Genomic DNA, 16,771 nt, shown 5'->3' with positions numbered 1-16,771 from the left:
CATTGGCTAGCTCGGGTCCGTGACGTCAAATACATTGCAACTTCCATTGGTCGACTTTCTCATCTGCATTCCCATTGGATAAATTCACAATCCCTCTCGCCACCAATCAGAAGTCCAAGCGAACCTCAGAAGGAAGCTATAAAAGGGCAGCATTTAAGCTCTGGGGGTATTTACTCGTTTTTCCGGCGTTTTGTCTGCTTTCGCGCAGCTTTTTCACGCACTCGATTCTATTTTTCTGCATTTCGAGCCATGTCCGGGCGCGGGAAGCAAGGCGGCAAGGCGCGCGCCAAGGCCAAGTCGCGCTCGTCGCGGGCCGGGCTGCAGTTCCCCGTGGGCCGCGTGCACCGGCTGCTGCGCAAGGGCAACTACGCGGAGCGCGTGGGCGCCGGCGCGCCGGTGTACCTGGCGGCCGTGCTGGAGTACCTGACGGCCGAGATCCTGGAGCTGGCGGGCAACGCGGCCCGCGACAACAAGAAGACGCGCATCATCCCCCGCCACCTGCAGCTCGCCATCCGCAACGACGAGGAGCTCAACAAGCTGCTGGGCAAGGTGACCATCGCGCAGGGCGGCGTGCTGCCCAACATCCAGGCCGTGCTGCTGCCCAAGAAGACCGACAGCCACAAAGCTAAAGCCAAGTAAATCTCATCTGGCAAACAACCCAAAGGCTCTTTTCAGAGCCACCTACATCTTCCTAGAAAGAGCAGGAACGCTTGATCCTCGGAATACACCGGGAAACTTAAAATATTTCGGGGTGGCATCTAAAATGTTATGTATCTTTGGGTTCTGCCTTGCGGGTCTTTAGCTTCCTCCCTTTATCCCAGAAGTTAAAGTACTTATGTAAGCGGGCGTTGGTTTCCCTATTTAAAAACCAATAAAAGGTGAAGGCTGTGGCTGAAATCAGTCACCGCTGTATGGTTTAAGAAGAGATGCGGATTCTGCTAGGCTGTGCTCGCTGCCTCCCTCCCGGTGGGTTCCGCGGGGGTGAAGCGCCGCTCCCCCGAGGGACAAAGGGCGGGGCGGGCTCGGTGCCGCCGCCGGCCAATGCGGCTGGAGCGCGCGGCTTTCAAAGCGCGGGGGCTGGGGCCCCTCCTGGGCCGGCGAGCCGCGGCTGTCCCTGCGCTGGGGCTGCAGGCGGGACTCGAGTGCCCTCTGCGAAGCGGTTGCTGCGGTTTTCTGCTTTCTGTGGTCGTCGTTTTTCTTGTTTGCTTCTTCAAGCTTTCAGGCAATAGGAAGATAAGCATAAGTGCTTCCCTGGGGCGCAGACCAGGAGGGCTTCCAAAAGGTAGCATCAGGTATTCTGAATTAAGTGAGGGGTGGTGGTGATGACAGCTGCAGCATTGGCTCGAGTGGCAGTTCGTGTAGCAGCCCTACAGAAAGTCACCAGTGCACGGGAAGGGAGTCGTGATGTGCTAGTCTGGGCTTGAACTGGTGATTAATTCCTTCTCCTTCATTCTGGCAGCATGAGTGGTGTTTAAAAGTGCTCCTGGCGTTTTTCTGCAAAAGTTTCCTTTAGTTATAAATTATGGTCTCATGGATACTGCTGCCTTTGGCTTCGCTGAGCTCTTCGGTACCACTTTTTTGGATTTGGTAGCCTTAGTTGTCTTTTTTGGGGCCCTTGGTTGCTACGACTGCCAGGCCCTGCTTGACTGCAGGAGCTCCTTGCACCCCGAGAAGGAGTGCACGGCCGTGGCGATGCGAAAGTTGTGGTCTTTGAAGCCGCCAGCCTCTGCGTCCCTCTTCTAGGGGTGTCAGGGGCTTATAAATCCCGGTAATACGCAAGGGATCGGCAGCTTCAGGGAGGAGCTTCTCCGCCATTGGTGCCTCGAGGTGGCCGCGCTGCTGGGAGACGGCGGCAGCTCCTCTTTCCTCTCTTTCCTCCGAACAGGTCAATTTTTGGGTTTTTTTCCCTTTTTTTTTTTTTTTTTTAATTCCCCACTGTAAAGAACACCGCGTTCCCTCCTTTGTTAGAATAGTTGCAGATAAATGACGCTTTAGTTTGTTTTTCCTTCAGTAATGATTTATGCGGAAAACTGCCCCAAGAGAAGGCAGGAATGCAGCGCTGGGAGCCTCCGAATTTTCTTTGTTCTTTAAATCGTCCCTGGAGAACTCAGGCGATGAAAACTCTGCTTTTTGGGTTTTGGGTTTTTTGGTTTTTATTTTTTTTCCCTTATTTTTCTATTTTTCCTTTTTTTTTTTTTTGTTTCCGGTGTTCTGCCTCAGGAGGCGGAGGAGTGAGTCACTGGGGCGTTGTGTTAATGGAAAATGTTTTTCAAGACGAGGGAGATAACGTGGGAGTGCCCGGCTGAAATCTTGCTTGGAAACAAGATAAGAATTGGGGGTCTGTTTCTAAGCGGTATATAATTCTCAAACAATTTTCACGTTGAGTTGTTTTCCTTTGCTCAGTTCTTTCTTTCTTTTTTTTTTTTTTTTGGCGTTTTATTTTGGTTTGGTTCTTTGGTGGGTTTTTTCCCATGTTTGTTATTTTGGCTTTTCCTTTTCTTTCCCAAAATAGACAGAGGACTTTTTTTTTTTTTCCCCACCTTTTTTTAAATCATCTTTGTGCTGCTGGAAGAAATTGCATTAGATATTAATCATCTACCATTCGGAGCTGGACTTTGAAACAGCAGTCACTGCAGGACTTTATTAGTAACCATTCTGAAATTTGAGGCTGGAATTAGGTTTATCTACTTCAAGACATTTTTTTTGTTTGTTTAATAATTTCAGTTTTGCTGTCTTTTGCATATTTGGCAAAATAACCTTGCATTGATGTATATTTAGTAGAGAAGGAAGAGATTGTGTGGGCCTGGAGAAGGGAATTGATTTGTACAAGGTTCTGACTGGGCCATTTGAAATTCCTGAAACAGAGGCCTCTCGGGTTTCATTTTTGCCCTTGAAAACACGATGTGAGGAGGGAGCATTTCTTTTCAAGAATAATGTTCATATTTCCTTCTCGGGCACTTCAGTATTTATGTTCTGCTTCTCTTGGAAATTGCTTATTTTGTTGTTTTTTTTTTTTTTTCCCCTTATTCCGCCCCCCCCCGCCCCCTGCTAATGTTTTAAAAATCATTTGAAAAACACCTATTTTAACAGTTTTTTAATAAGATATGTGTAGATTGTAATCTAGTCTGAAGTGTTTGTTTTGTTTTTCCATAGTGTTCCTCACTAGAAACTCGTTAAGCTCAGTATTGTAATTCATTAAGTTCACAATTTTCTAGCTATGTTTCCTTCTTGAGACAGCTCATGTAATGGGCTGAGTTTCCTTATATAGAGATTTTAAAATACCACTGCATTCTCTATGCCAGCGACAGGGTTTTCATGATGGGTTTAAGGATATTTTTGTTAGTACAGGAGATTTGATGAGTTCTGTGTACTAAATCCTCTTTTTCTTCAGCTAAATTATGCCTGGAATGTTTTCGTACAAATACTGCATATCTGTGTTTCTCCTCACCAGTCATGCACAATTAATGTAGAAAGGCAATATGTTATTCTACCTCGGGGAGCTGCTTGTTAGAAATGAACACATTTTCTATCTGCATATCACAGTTAAATGAAAGGTTTTTTTTTTAATATGGAAATAAAAGAGAGAAATTTATTATATGACCTCGTTGAGTATGGGACAAATGGGGGTTAAAAGTGGTGGTTCTTTGAAAGCACAATCTTTTATTTCATTGCAGATGTGGAATTTCCCTTCCTAAATATAATTTAATCTATCCAGCCAACCTAAATTATCAAAAAGGAGGAAGGCTTTAGATTTAAGAACACTGCATCACAGATGCTTTTGGTCATGAAATGAACATTTTTATCATATGACCCTAATTTACTTTTGAACTTTAAGTCCACACAAAATATATCCTTATGCTGTAAAGGACTAACTGTAACATAGGTAGTGTAATCTCTCTGATTCCTTGCTCCCAAGTAAATGTTACTTAACCTGTAGTTACCCGATAGCTTTTTGTTTTTCCATAAAGCAGGGAGAGATAATGTGCAAGACAATATTTAAAAATAAAACAAATCAAAACCAGAATGAAACTATGCTCAGTTGCAGAAACATTGAGAAGGATGCTGAGAATCAAGTATAAAAAAAGTGACATTAAGAAAAACATTTACAGAAAAAGTCCTTGGATAATAATTTCCTTCTGAAAATCTTATTCATGTTGTTTCAGTTTGTTTTTCGCTGGTTTGGTTTAGAGATATTTTGTTTGGGTTTTTTTTTTTTTTTTTAGTTTGTTTTATAAAAAGACTGTCTAAGCTTGATTTTTGTCTGTTGACCTTGATGATGTTGAGGATACGATAGGAATACAGTTCAAATCCCATGGTAGTAAGCAGTCTTCCAAAGTCTTAGAGGAAGATGTGATTTTAATTTTTTTTTTTTTTTTTAATGAGAATTTGCTTTAGGCTAGAAATTTTATCAATAATGTAGTCAATCTAGAGTGTTTACCTAGACCAAATGTAAATGGAATTAATTAATTACCTGATACCAATGCTATCCCCACAGTGCTCCAGGCTCTTCCTTGTAAAACTTAAATGAACATTTGCAGCACATAGTCTATGCAAAGGTTAACTTTTTATAATTCTTTTATTAAATTACTCTCAAATTCCTTCACTCACATTTTTAGTTTCTTTAGTGTCTTTCTGCAATCTTACACAGCATAGCAAAATAAAATACAGTTGGAACATCTTACAAATCTGGTATTATTCTATGTAAATAATTTGAATAATAGCCATTAGTAATTTACTTTTCTTAAACATTTAAACCCATACCTGATTAGACCCCAAAAGTACTTTTAAAAGAATAAGTTACTGCTTATTTCTCTAAAATACATAGTACAAGGTCAGTTTAGACTTTGGTAAACATGTAAGAAGTTGACTTGTCTCCATTCACACGGTTTTGAAGGCATTGATGCTGACGCTCGGGACGTTTGCGTGCAAGTGGAAGCCAATTGCAGCTGCTACAGCTGTGGAAACGCAGCAGAAAACTGCGTCAGTTTCCAGGTCACAAAAACCGCTTCGAGTGTGTCTAATAACAACAGCAAAGCGGATTGCCGTGGACCGTAGCTAAACCCGTGTGCGTCTTTCCCTTTGCCTCCCGTGACGTCCCCGTCACTCCCGCGGCGCAGCTGAGCGAAGGAGAGGCTCCACCGGCCTGCAGCGCTGCCCCGAGCCCGCATCGCGGCTGGGCTCGGCTCGGCTCGGCTGGGCTCGGCTGGGCTCGGCTCGGCTGGGCTCGGCTCGGCTGGGCTCGGCTGGGCTCGGCTCGGCTGGGCTCGGCTGGGCTCGGCTGGGCTGGGCTCGGCTCGGCTCGGCCGGGCTCGGCTCGGCTCGGCTGGGCTCGGCTCGGCTCGGCTCGGCTGGGCTCGGCTCGGCTCGGCTGGGCTCGGCGAGGCTCGGCTCGGCTGGGCTCGGCGCGGCTCGGCTGGGCTCGGCTCGGCTGGGCTGGGCTCGGCTGGGCTCGGCTGGGCTCGGCAAGGCTCGGCTCGGCACGGCTCGGCTCGGCTCGGCTGGGCTCGGCCGGGCTCGGCTCGGCTCGGCTGGGCTCGGCTCGGCTCGGCTCGGCCGGGCTCGGCTCGGCTCGGCTGGGCTCGGCTCGGCTGGGCTCGGCTCGGCTGGGCTCGGCTCGGCTCGGCTCGGCTGGGCTCGGCTCGGCTGGGCTCGGCTCGGCTGGGCTCGGCTCGGCTGGGCTCGGCTGGGCTGGGCTCGGCTGGGCTCGGCTCGGCTCGGCTCGGCTCGGCTCGGCTCGGCTCGGCTCGGCTCGGCTCGGCTGGGCTCGGCTGGGCTGGGCTCGGCTGGGCTCGGCTCGGCTCGGCTCGGCTCGGCTCGGCTCGGCTCGGCTCGGCTCGGCTCGGCTGGGCTCGGCTCGGCTCGGCTCGGCTCGGCTCGGCTGCCCGGCGGGGAGCGGGGCCGCAGGCGCCACCCGCCTGGGCTGCAGCAATTTCCAACCAATCCTGCCCGGGAAGCAGCTTCCCTCCCTCCTTCCCTCCCTCCTCCTCCTCCTCTTTCTCCCTCCCCCACCCCTTCCCCTCCATTTCGCTGTGGTTGCCTTGCCTGCCGCCGCTTCCCGACCTCCCACCACCGCGCCCCCGAGTCGTTTTCCTTGCCTTAATCCGCAGTCGGTGACGATGCATGCGCTGGACGGCTCCGCGATGAGTGACGAGCATCTCGCTCTGGCTGCTGGTAAAACCAGCCTGTGTTTTGAATGCTTCTCGTGTTTCTTTTTCCAACTGCTACTTGGTGGTTTTTGAGTGCCGTTTATTTATACCGCGGCTACTGCCCGGGATAAGGGGGGGAAAACCATCAACCAAACAAAAACAAACAAACGAGACCCTAAACAACCCGCCACAAAACCAAAACAACCCAAGGAGCAGCTGAGGTGCTCCAGCTTGCTCTGTTAGAAAATATTACTTTGGTTCTGCAGGCTTCAAAGCTGAGAGAGCAATGCACCACCCTACACGATAAAACACTTGTATCAGGACCTTCCGATCATTGCATCCTTCCCCTCCCCTTGTCCATCCCGTCCTAGACGACTCGATGCACGGCTGCAGGTACAGAAACAACCCTGCCATAGTGAGGAGGCTGATGCAAACCAACCTTTTTACCTCTCCAGGAGGCACCTCTGTGTATCACATCTTCCAGAGCTCGATTGTTCCAGGCCTCTCTGCACTCCGCATACAATTGATGCTCCTTTCTCTTTTCGAATAGGAAACAATGCCTCTTCCTGTAGCAGCTACAGGTTTCTCCTGTCATGGGATTCCTCTATGGCCTTCACTAGTCGTTTCTGAGAGAATCGTGAGAATACCAGCACAAACCAGGGTGCTAGCAACTTGGAAGCCCAGGAAAAAAAAAAAAAAAAGGAAGCAGTTAAGCACTTGAATAGGAGCTGTTTTGAGGGTAAGTTTTTTGTGTGTTGGTTTGGGTTTGTGTTTTGGCTGGGGTCAGGGTGGGGGGAAAGGGTAGAATCAGTTTTTTTTTTGTTTGGGACTGGTGTTTTTTTGGGGAGGAGATTTCTTTGGTTTTGGGGGTTTTTTACCTTATGGAAAAATCAAACTTGATCCTCAGGACATACATGTAATTAAGTGGATCAGTTTATGAACTATTTGCCAGCAATGTAAGGGTTTGTGCAAGCATCTGTGTAGTCCAGAATTGACTTCTGTGAGGAGAGAGATGGGCGCTCATTTCTTCTTTCCACACATCATCTTTCTCTCTTCTCTCTGATTTGAAAAAAAGCCTTTAGAGTAAGAATCTATTTACTTAAAAAAAAAAATAAAACCTGCCTATGGAATTTAGACAGCGTTTCTGATATCAGTAACCTTTTGGTTATAACTAATTTCATTATTAGATTAGACTTCACTAAGTTTGATAGATTTCACCACTGACCTCCTGGGTAGTAAAGATAAACAAGAACATCTTCAGTCAGTAGTGGTCATTGTTCTAAAGGTGTCCTGCTATGCTTAGTAGAAAAGCCATTTTAAGCATTAAATCAGCTTTATCACTTTTCTCAGAAATTTCTTTACCTTTTGCAATAGTTTATTTAGAGGCCAGAATTGTGCACACTGTGCTGGGTGGAACTATTTCACACAATGCTACAATGGTACGAAGATACAAAATCCTGTTTTATTCTCTGGTTGTTTTCTGGTGATTCTAGACATTCAAGCAACTTTCATTGTAGTGCTTCTGAGCATTGAACACATTTGTTTTATTTATTTGTGGTTTTCAAATGTAGGAAGATTTTTATTAGGATCAAACTGGAAGGTGCAGTAAAGGTGGAAAGTGGTGAGAGACCATTCTGAAGAGCAAGTTAGGAATCAGGCACAAGAGGAGGACAGGCAGTGAAATTGAAAACAATGATTGGAAAAAAGTAAATTAAAATTCTGAAATCTATTGTTATTTAATGACACCCAAAGCACCTAGAGAGCCCAAGATATTAATGCTATACAGGTCATGGCAAGTTCCCTGTTTCATATCAGGAAAACAAATATTTATTTTGTTCCTCACCAAAAGGATAGTTGGATTTGCCATTTGATCACCGAAATTATTATGATCCAGATGTTCAAGTCCAGTCTATAGACAGTGAAATTCCCATTAGTCTGTGTGTGTGTGTAGACTGCTAATTGCCAAAGGACCTTGTAGCCACAAGAAGTTCATACAGAATAGAAGCAGCAGTGGATAGTGCTGATAAGATCAAAATTTAATTACTGTATTTACACAGAAAAAGAAACAAGTGTGACAAATGTTATTACCTTGTAATATGTAAGCACCATAGGTAAAAACGACATATATTTAATGTAATTTTAAATGCTCTGTCAGAGATGGACTCCACTGTGACTGGACAGGAGCTACCATGATCCGTGCTGGTGTCCAGCTTCCACCTGGAGTGCAACTCTGCGTATATCGGCGCTGGCCTTGAGCGCACACTTGCAGGTAACTGTGTTAGCCTGGAGACAGAGGCACAGCCGGGAAGAAATCCTGCTGTGCCCTGGGGCAGACAGACCCGCAGGGGCACTCAGTCCCTCCCCCAGGTTCATCAGATTAGTCCAGGTGAATGAGAAGGAAAATTAGGATGGAGCTGACCAAACTTCAGAGAGTCTGGCAGTGATTTAGGCACATGTTGAGGTGTGAAAGGGGTGATTCTCATTTATTATGTGGGGATAACCACTGGCCATGCTGACACAGGCTGTGCAGGCATTGACAGCTTGGAGTCTCCATGTCAGTAGGCTGCACAAAGCCTTAATTTTGTTTGTGCAAAATTAACTTTCAAAAATATTTTCTTTTCCTCACAGTGGAATTAGACATGTTCTGTAATATCTAGTCATGTTGATTATCACTCTTGGCAAAAATCCATCTCCATTTTTAGCTGGGCTTCTACATTTCATATGATAGTGCTCTGGGATGCTCATCTCCCTAGGAAGATGATGCAACAAAAGATTATTCCTTTCCCTCACAAATGCTTCATCTAAATAAAGTAGCACTATCATAAGCTTTTGTTTTAGGAGATGAACCAAATCTGCATCTCTGATTTTCAGTATTTCCATCAGGACACTTTTAGCTGATTTAAAAAACATACCACAGAGACTTTCTAAGTTAATGTTAATTCTCCTAAGGACATGAAACTACATGTGCTGGCAGATCCTCTGAGAGATCAGTAACTCCTTCCACTCAGCTAACAGCTTTCCTGAAAAGAAAAGCAGATCAATAAAGAGAAAACAGATTTGAAAATCACATTATTTCAACAGCCTCCTCAAGGGGATGGTTGTCTTTTGGGATGGACAGGGGTGCTGGGAGGAATGTCAGCATGAGAGATTGAAAACAGATGCAGAGGGGAAGAGAAGTGCTAAATTGCTGACACTCCTAGAGTGAGCAAAGAAGTGGAGTCATTCTCTCATTTATTCCTGCCGTCTCCAACCCGTTCCTGCACTCCAGCGTGCCCTGACTGCCTGCCCACATCACGGGACGTAGCTCAGGCTCTTCCAACTAATGCTGCCTCATCTGGAAAAGGTTTTGCCCATGCTCTTCTCTTATTGTCCTAATTAACAGGACAAGATAGATAGATAGAGAGGTAAAAATTTGTAGTCCATATACTCACCTGTTGGTTCTGAGTAAAAAAATAATCCATGTAGATGAACCACCGGGAGTGAAGGATGAACACTGGACATTAAACATGAGACTGGCCATAAAATAAAAGATGTCATATAGGAAATGAAGTGTTATTTCAGAATTCAGTGAATTCAGATTGCTTAGAACTCCTTTTCTCTTTTCCATAGCATTGAAAGTTTGAGTTCCTATAAATAGGTTGTTTGCTCTTCCTTTCGGTTTAATTTTGTCTATCTTCAGAAGTGTCGTAATACTTCAATAATATACACACTGTTACTTTATACCCACAAATACTGGTAAGAAGTTTAGAAAAGTAACACACAAATAAAGTATTCTAAACCAAAAACAAGAAAATTAAGCTACATGGTGTAGAAAATAAAAATTTGGGTAAGCATTACATGGACAACCTTGAAATATAGAATATTTCCTCAAATAACACAAGCAGACTGTAATGCATAAATCTATTCTATGTATTTGTATATTGCTGTCATATCTACAAGAATTCTATGTAAATTTTGCCATAATAAAAATTTATTCTAAATAATCTGTGGGGTTTATTCTTTGAAGCTAAGGTATTGCTTAGGAACAAATTACACTGACACCTGTTGTAGTTCTTCATATGTGTTTGTCTTAAGAATACTTAAAAAGTATTGGACCCTGTGTAATGATAAAAACTTTATTATTTAAGGAGGTCTAATACAGAGAAGATCAAGAAAATATGACTTAAAAGTAAGTAAAGGCTAAATTTCATGGAAAAAATATTAACTGCACAATAAGCACCACACAAAGAGATCTAGTGAACTAAAAAACATCAAGAAATGGATTCTAAAAGAGATTGCAACTTTTTGATAAAATGCCAATTAACACTGGGTAAGGGAGGTGAACCCAGCATTTTGCAAGGCAGAATAACTATACTTATTAAACCACATAAATAAAATTAAGTTATTTAATTGAATAATCTGCAAGAATATTAGCATCTATACATTTGAAATGAAATTAAAGCAAAGCTATAGAGATGATTTGCCAAAAATAACCTGATTAAAACCAAATGTGCCACATGAAAAGGGAAAAATAATTCTTACCGGGGTCCTGAAGAGACCAAAATAGGTCATCTGAATATAGATAAATAGAGAGAACGCCACACTCACCACTGCCAAGGAAAAGGTATGTGATATCAAATACCAAGAGCAGTAATAGGCAGGGAAGAATATGTTTTATAGTCATGCAGAAGTTTGACTGAGTTCTCTATTGTGTACTATCTATGTTGTAACCCATAAATGCGGTGACAGCAGGGGAAAGACTACATATAAATCTTTGGGATTTTTTCCTTGAGTAAGTGTAATGATAAATAATGTGCAAAGACAGTGATTCTAAATGTGTTGGTTTTGGCTGGGTTGGAGTGAATTTTCTTCACAGTGTATGCATGTGTGTACGGGGCCATGTTTAGAATTTATGCTGAGCACCAGGCTGATAATGTAGTGATGTTTCTGGTATTGCTGAGAAGGGCTCACTCAGAGCCAAAGCCTTTTCTGCTTTTCATGCTGCCACAACAGGGGAGGAAGTTGGGGATGCCTGGGAGATTGTAAGAAGACACAGCCACGACAGGTAATCCCAACTGACCAAAGGGATATTCCAGACTTTATCACTTGGTGCTCAGTACATAAAGCTGGGGGAGGAAGGGCAAGGCATTTGAAGGGATGGCATTTATCTTCCCCAGTAAGCATTACAGTGATCGGGCCTTGCTCTCCCAGAGACAGCGGAACACCTGCCTGCCCATGGGAAGTGCTGAATAATTCTTTGTTTTGGTTTGGTTTTCTTGTGTGTGAGTACAGCATTTGCTTTCCCTATCAAACTGTCTTCATCTCAACCCATGAGGTTTTTTGCTTTTACCCTTTTGATTCTCTCCCCAGAGCCACTGGTGGAGGAATGAGCAAGTGCCTGCATGGCTCTTGGTTGCTCGCTGGGGTTAGACCATGACAACTGGAAGTGTTTCATCTGTCCTACAAGTATCATCAGTGTTGATATGCAAAGATAAATATGTATTTCCTATACCCATAGAACAAGTAATTTGATATTAATAGGTATAAACTAATGTAAACACTGGTAAACTATCTACACATGAAAATACGTATCAGGGTGGTGGCCAAGCATAACCTGTATTAAACAAAATTCATACAAAAGGTCTACAGATAGAGAAAGAGAACTTTTGAGAAAAGGTTGTGAAAAAGGACAAAAAAACCCAACAAAACAGTGATGGCTCAAATGGAAAAATGTGCAAAATTACCAGGCAAAACCTTTCCACATTCAAGAAGTATTGCATAGTAATAGGCATCCATTGGGAACAGGGAAAAGACGGGGACGATCAAAGAAATTGAGAAATACCTGACCAGCAAAAAACTCCAAAACCCGTGCACTGCACAGGTATAATTAACCAGAGGATAACTCCTGCCAAGCAAGATGGTATGTAGCAACTGTATGGGACAGCATTTATTTGATGATCCTTCCAGAACAAAGTAGAATACCTGAAATATATATTCATAGTAAATTTAAATAATAACTCAGAAAAAGTAAAAAGATGTGTGTGCAGGCAAAGCTTGAAGGTTTTCAGGAGTCGCTGCAGCACAATGGACTCATGGAGCCAACAGAGAACCCAGCACAAAATAACACCCAGACCACTTTTTGTGCTCAAAAAGTTATAAATTGTGAAGAAAGAAACTACAAAAATCATGCTTTATTAAGTTTCAATAAAGGATAGGATCATTAAAATTATCAAACACATGCAACATCTTTAAAAGCACAGATATAGTGTAGATTTTTTTTCATGGGTACATCAGTAAGAGACATTGATCAGTTCCTTCATTAGCGCGCCAGTCCCATAAACACAACGAAGCCACATGATCATTAAGTCTCAGATGTGGGAAGGGCAAGGTTTCCCTGCAAGGCACCAAAAACAAAAAGTCTCCCTCAAAGGGAAAAAAAAGAAAAATCGCAGCACAATACCGGACTTTCTCAGCCTTCGGTAGAAAAGGGTGCATTTACCGTAGAAGCGGGGCCGCGGCGCCCGCTCTCTCTCCCCCGCCCGGCCGGGCCCTTTGTCGGGGCGCAGCTCGATGGCGGCGGTGCAGCGCGGGGGGCGGCGGAGCGCGGGCGGGACGCGGCTCTGCCGGCCCCGCCGCCGCCATTGGCCGGGCTTTGCCGCAGCCCCGCGGCCGGCACGGCCCCGCTCTCTACCGGCAGCGAGAGCCGCGCCGGCGGGACCGGGCAGCCGGGCCGAGCGCGGCGGGCACGGGGTGACCCCGGCCGGGACCTGTCCCGGGCCCCGGCCGGGAGCGGCCTCCGGCGGCGGGGCCGGGCCCGAGCCGGGAGCGGCTCCGGCGGGAGCGATGGCGCGAAAGCCCCGCGCGGGGGGAAGGGCGCGCAAAGAGCCCGCCCCGGCCCGGCCCCGGCGCAGTCCTCAACCAGGTCGGACCGCCGCCCATAAAAAAGGGAAAGGCGCTAATCCCCATGCATTGTGTCGCTGACTTTCACTGCTGCATCATGTCTGGCCGGGGCAAGGGCGGCAAGGGGCTCGGCAAGGGCGGCGCCAAGCGCCACCGCAAGGTGCTGCGCGACAACATCCAGGGCATCACCAAGCCGGCCATCCGCCGCCTGGCTCGGCGCGGCGGCGTCAAGCGCATCTCGGGGCTCATCTACGAGGAGACGCGCGGCGTGCTCAAGGTCTTCCTGGAGAACGTGATCCGCGACGCCGTCACCTACACGGAGCACGCCAAGAGGAAGACGGTCACGGCCATGGACGTGGTCTACGCCCTCAAGCGACAGGGTCGCACCCTCTACGGCTTCGGCGGCTAAACTCGGTTCTTGTTACGTTTTAACGCTTCTACAACACAAAGGCTCTTTTCAGAGCCACCCACAAATGTCTTAAAAAGAGCTTCTAATCGCTAGTTGTGTCTGCTTTATTTCGCTTTTCGGCTTGCAAGGCAAGGGGGAAGGGATTCTCAAGTCTCGGCTTATTCCCCCAGTCCACAGCTGCTTGCCCCCCCCACCCCTACGGCCTTCCCAGGGCGAAAGTCTCGCTTTCAAGTAGGTGGGAAGGAGCTGATCTCTACACGGCAAACTAAATGAGGGCGCGACGCGTGTGGCGCTTGACTGCCGACTCGGTGCTGCGGGGAAATACGTTCGACAAGTTACAGCCTTTATTTCCCCTAGTCTCTTCCACGCGGAGCGCCACCCGGTTAACCCAGACCCTCGTTTCAATGGCCGAGGGACGGGGCGCACACGCGAGGAAAATCAAAGGCCGTGGGCCGGGTAGGTCGGGGCCAACCGCCGCTGCCGTAGCCGCTGTCGCGGCACTACTTTTACCGCCACGGCCGGGAAGGGGAAGGGAGCTCCTGAAATGGCGGCACTCTTCCCTGCCATTCGGTGGGCGGGACGGAGCGGGAAGAACAAACAGCGAAGAGCACCCCTTAGTGCTGCTCTAGGGACCGCACACCAAAGACGCTGCGAGCCCCCCGCAGCGCGGTGCTCTAAAGCCCCCCCCGCCCGTCCCCGCCCTGCTTCTGAGGCTGCCTGTCCTCTAGGCACCGCTCCCGCCTACACCCACCACAGCACAGCGCCGTACACCCCGGCAGCTGTAGACGGTGACCTGCTCAGTGACCGACACACACAAGGGGGACAAGGGGCTGGCAGGGCTGGACACTACAGTTGAAAGGCTCGCTTTCCCCCCAGTTATCCCTGGATTCCCACTACCTTGGGCACTGAAAAGCGCTTGCCGTGGGCTGCCTGGGCCTGCTCCGTAACACAGAGACAACAGCTCTCTCCAGTGGAATTGAGGTGGCTCTTAAAAGAGCCTTTCGGTTTAAAGTAGAAAGGGCAGGAGACTCAGGCGCGCTCTCCGCGGATGCGGCGGGCCAGCTGGATGTCCTTGGGCATGATGGTGACGCGCTTGGCGTGGATGGCGCAGAGGTTGGTGTCCTCGAAGAGCCCCACCAGGTAGGCCTCGCTGGCCTCCTGCAGCGCCATGACGGCCGAGCTCTGGAAGCGCAGGTCGGTCTTGAAGTCCTGCGCGATCTCGCGCACCAGGCGCTGGAAGGGCAGCTTGCGGATCAGCAGCTCCGTGGACTTCTGGTAGCGCCGGATCTCGCGCAGCGCCACCGTGCCGGGCCGGTAGCGGTGCGGCTTCTTGACGCCGCCCGTGGCCGGCGCGCTCTTGCGGGCAGCCTTGGTGGCCAGCTGCTTGCGGGGCGCCTTGCCGCCCGTCGACTTCCGCGCCGTCTGCTTCGTGCGCGCCATGACAAGCCCCGGCTGTAACCGCTCCGAGACAGTAACCGCCACTGCCGCCTCCAGCCCCATTTATGGAGCACGGCGGCCCCGCCCCCCGCTGTTGATTGGTCATTGTAGCGGAGAATTTAATTGGGTTACCACTGAAGCCGCTCTGATCCTCTGTTGTTTCAAAAAATGTTGTGTTGTTCCCTTTTTGTTAGATAAAAACCATCATCTGTTGATGTTTTACTTGCATTCTGTATATTTCTAATATTTATTTTTCACTAAGGCGTTTCAGAATGGTACTTGCGGCTTTACATTTTAAGGAATAGAGTGGCTTAAAAAGCTTTACGTTAACAGAATGACAATCCCCCAAACCCCACACCGAACAAAACAAACTTATGAGCAAGCAAACGAAACAGAAAAGAAACGAACCAAAACATCCACAAAAAATCCCAAGCAAACAAAAAGAAAAAAAAAAAAAAGAGAAGAAACAGAACAAAAAAACCCACCACGCAATTTTTAGTTTCAGAATGCATACAAAACACCCGATTTCTTTGTTACAACTTCTATTAGAATATACGATGACAAATTATAAGCGACCAGTTTAAACAGATAATAAAATATCAGCAAGTAAACGGGAATACAAACATGTTATATTCTCAGTAATTCTTAGAAAATTGTATTTTATTTTTACCCGCTTTCATTTTTACGCACTTTTTAGCAGAGTAATTTAATTGATTAAGGGAAGGGGTTAAAAAGCAGCAATATCTGCTCGGAAGAAAGGGAAGACCAAGAGAAACGGACGTTTTGGGTTAGGTATTTAAGAGCAGGGCAAAGCATAAGAAGGGGTTAACGCGGGATTTTCAAACCGGGCCCTGAGCGCGGCCGTTTCCATCGCCCAATCAGCAGGCATCGCTCGGATATAAAACCGAGGTGGGAGCAGCGCTCTGTTTTGTTGTCGGGTTGTTTGCTGCCGTAGCCGCGCTACAGTGGGCGTGTAGCCATGGCGCGCACGAAGCAGACGGCGCGGAAGTCGACGGGCGGCAAGGCGCCCCGCAAGCAGCTGGCCACCAAGGCTGCCCGCAAGAGCGCGCCGGCCACGGGCGGCGTCAAGAAGCCGCACCGCTACCGGCCCGGCACGGTGGCGCTGCGCGAGATCCGGCGCTACCAGAAGTCCACGGAGCTGCTGATCCGCAAGCTGCCCTTCCAGCGCCTGGTGCGCGAGATCGCGCAGGACTTCAAGACCGACCTGCGCTTCCAGAGCTCGGCCGTCATGGCGCTGCAGGAGGCCAGCGAGGCCTACCTGGTGGGGCTCTTCGAGGACACCAACCTCTGCGCCATCCACGCCAAGCGCGTCACCATCATGCCCAAGGACATCCAGCTGGCCCGCCGCATCCGCGGAGAGCGCGCCTGAGTCTCCTGCCCTTTCTACTTTAAACCGAAAGGCTCTTTTAAGAGCCACCTCAATTCCACTGGAGAGAGCTGTTGTCTCTGTGTTACGGAGCAGGCCCAGGCAGCCCACGGCAAGCGCTTTTCAGTGCCCAAGGTAGTGGGAATCCAGGGATAACTGGGGGGAAAGCGAGCCTTCCTTCCGTAGTGTCCAGCCCTGCCAGCCCCTTGTGCCCCTTGTGTGTGTCGGTCACTGAGCAGGTCACCGTCTACAGCTGCCGGGGTGTACGGCGCTGTGCTGTGGTGGGTGTAGGCGGGAGCGGTGCCTAGAGGACAGGCAGCCTCAGAAGCAGGGCGGGGACGGGCGGGGGGGGCTTTAGAGCACCGCGCTGCGGGGGGCTCGCAGCGTCTTTGGTGTGCGGTCCCTAGAGCAGCGCTAAGGGGTGCTCTTCGCTGTTTGTTCTTCCCGCTCCGTCCCGCCCACCGAATGGCAGGGAAGAGTGCCGCCATTTCAGGAGCTCCCTTCCCCTTCCCG

General features: G+C 48.1%; 4 protein-coding genes and 1 long non-coding RNA gene across 5 annotated transcripts; 4 read left to right on the top strand and 1 right to left on the bottom strand.

The window, feature by feature from the left end:
* The first annotated feature begins 148 nt into the window (after window positions 1–148).
* LOC137474736 (histone H2A-IV) lies at window positions 149–916 on the top strand. Its single transcript, XM_068191553.1, has one exon. It carries the CDS (start codon window positions 250–252, stop codon window positions 637–639), a length of 390 nt encoding a protein of 129 aa, XP_068047654.1. The 5' UTR covers window positions 149–249; the 3' UTR covers window positions 640–916.
* A 4,669-nt stretch (window positions 917–5,585) lies between these two features.
* Window positions 5,586–10,124, top strand: LOC137475042 (uncharacterized). Its single transcript, XR_010999654.1, has 2 exons — window positions 5,586–6,885; window positions 8,302–10,124. It is a non-coding gene; the product is annotated as an uncharacterized lncRNA (long non-coding RNA).
* A 2,969-nt stretch (window positions 10,125–13,093) lies between these two features.
* Window positions 13,094–13,524, top strand: LOC137475041 (histone H4). Its single transcript, XM_068192021.1, has one exon. The coding sequence runs from the start codon at window positions 13,123–13,125 to the stop codon at window positions 13,432–13,434; it is 312 nt and encodes a 103-aa protein (XP_068048122.1). The 5' UTR covers window positions 13,094–13,122; the 3' UTR covers window positions 13,435–13,524.
* Window positions 13,525–14,414: 890 nt separating this feature from the next.
* LOC137475039 (histone H3-like) lies at window positions 14,415–14,949 on the bottom strand. Its single transcript, XM_068192020.1, has one exon. The coding sequence runs from the start codon at window positions 14,932–14,934 to the stop codon at window positions 14,464–14,466; it is 471 nt and encodes a 156-aa protein (XP_068048121.1). The 5' UTR covers window positions 14,935–14,949; the 3' UTR covers window positions 14,415–14,463.
* An 878-nt stretch (window positions 14,950–15,827) lies between these two features.
* Window positions 15,828–16,310, top strand: LOC137475037 (histone H3). The gene has a single exon (XM_068192018.1). The coding sequence runs from the start codon at window positions 15,851–15,853 to the stop codon at window positions 16,259–16,261; it is 411 nt and encodes a 136-aa protein (XP_068048119.1). The 5' UTR covers window positions 15,828–15,850; the 3' UTR covers window positions 16,262–16,310.
* The last annotated feature ends 461 nt before the right edge of the window (window positions 16,311–16,771 follow it).

Source organism: Anomalospiza imberbis, chromosome 5, assembly GCF_031753505.1.
Source record: "Anomalospiza imberbis isolate Cuckoo-Finch-1a 21T00152 chromosome 5, ASM3175350v1, whole genome shotgun sequence".
Taxonomy (NCBI): Eukaryota; Metazoa; Chordata; class Aves; order Passeriformes; family Viduidae; genus Anomalospiza; species Anomalospiza imberbis.
The sequence above is the reverse complement of the archived record's forward strand: the minus strand, read 5'-3'. Positions and strand labels throughout refer to the sequence as shown.

Coding starts and splice junctions, on each gene's coding strand:
- LOC137474736 (XM_068191553.1), top strand. CDS start 250: ATGTCCGGGCGCGGGAAGCAAGGCGGCAAGGCGCGCGCCAAGGCCAAG.
- LOC137475041 (XM_068192021.1), top strand. CDS start 13,123: ATGTCTGGCCGGGGCAAGGGCGGCAAGGGGCTCGGCAAGGGCGGCGCC.
- LOC137475039 (XM_068192020.1), bottom strand. CDS start 14,934: ATGGGGCTGGAGGCGGCAGTGGCGGTTACTGTCTCGGAGCGGTTACAG.
- LOC137475037 (XM_068192018.1), top strand. CDS start 15,851: ATGGCGCGCACGAAGCAGACGGCGCGGAAGTCGACGGGCGGCAAGGCG.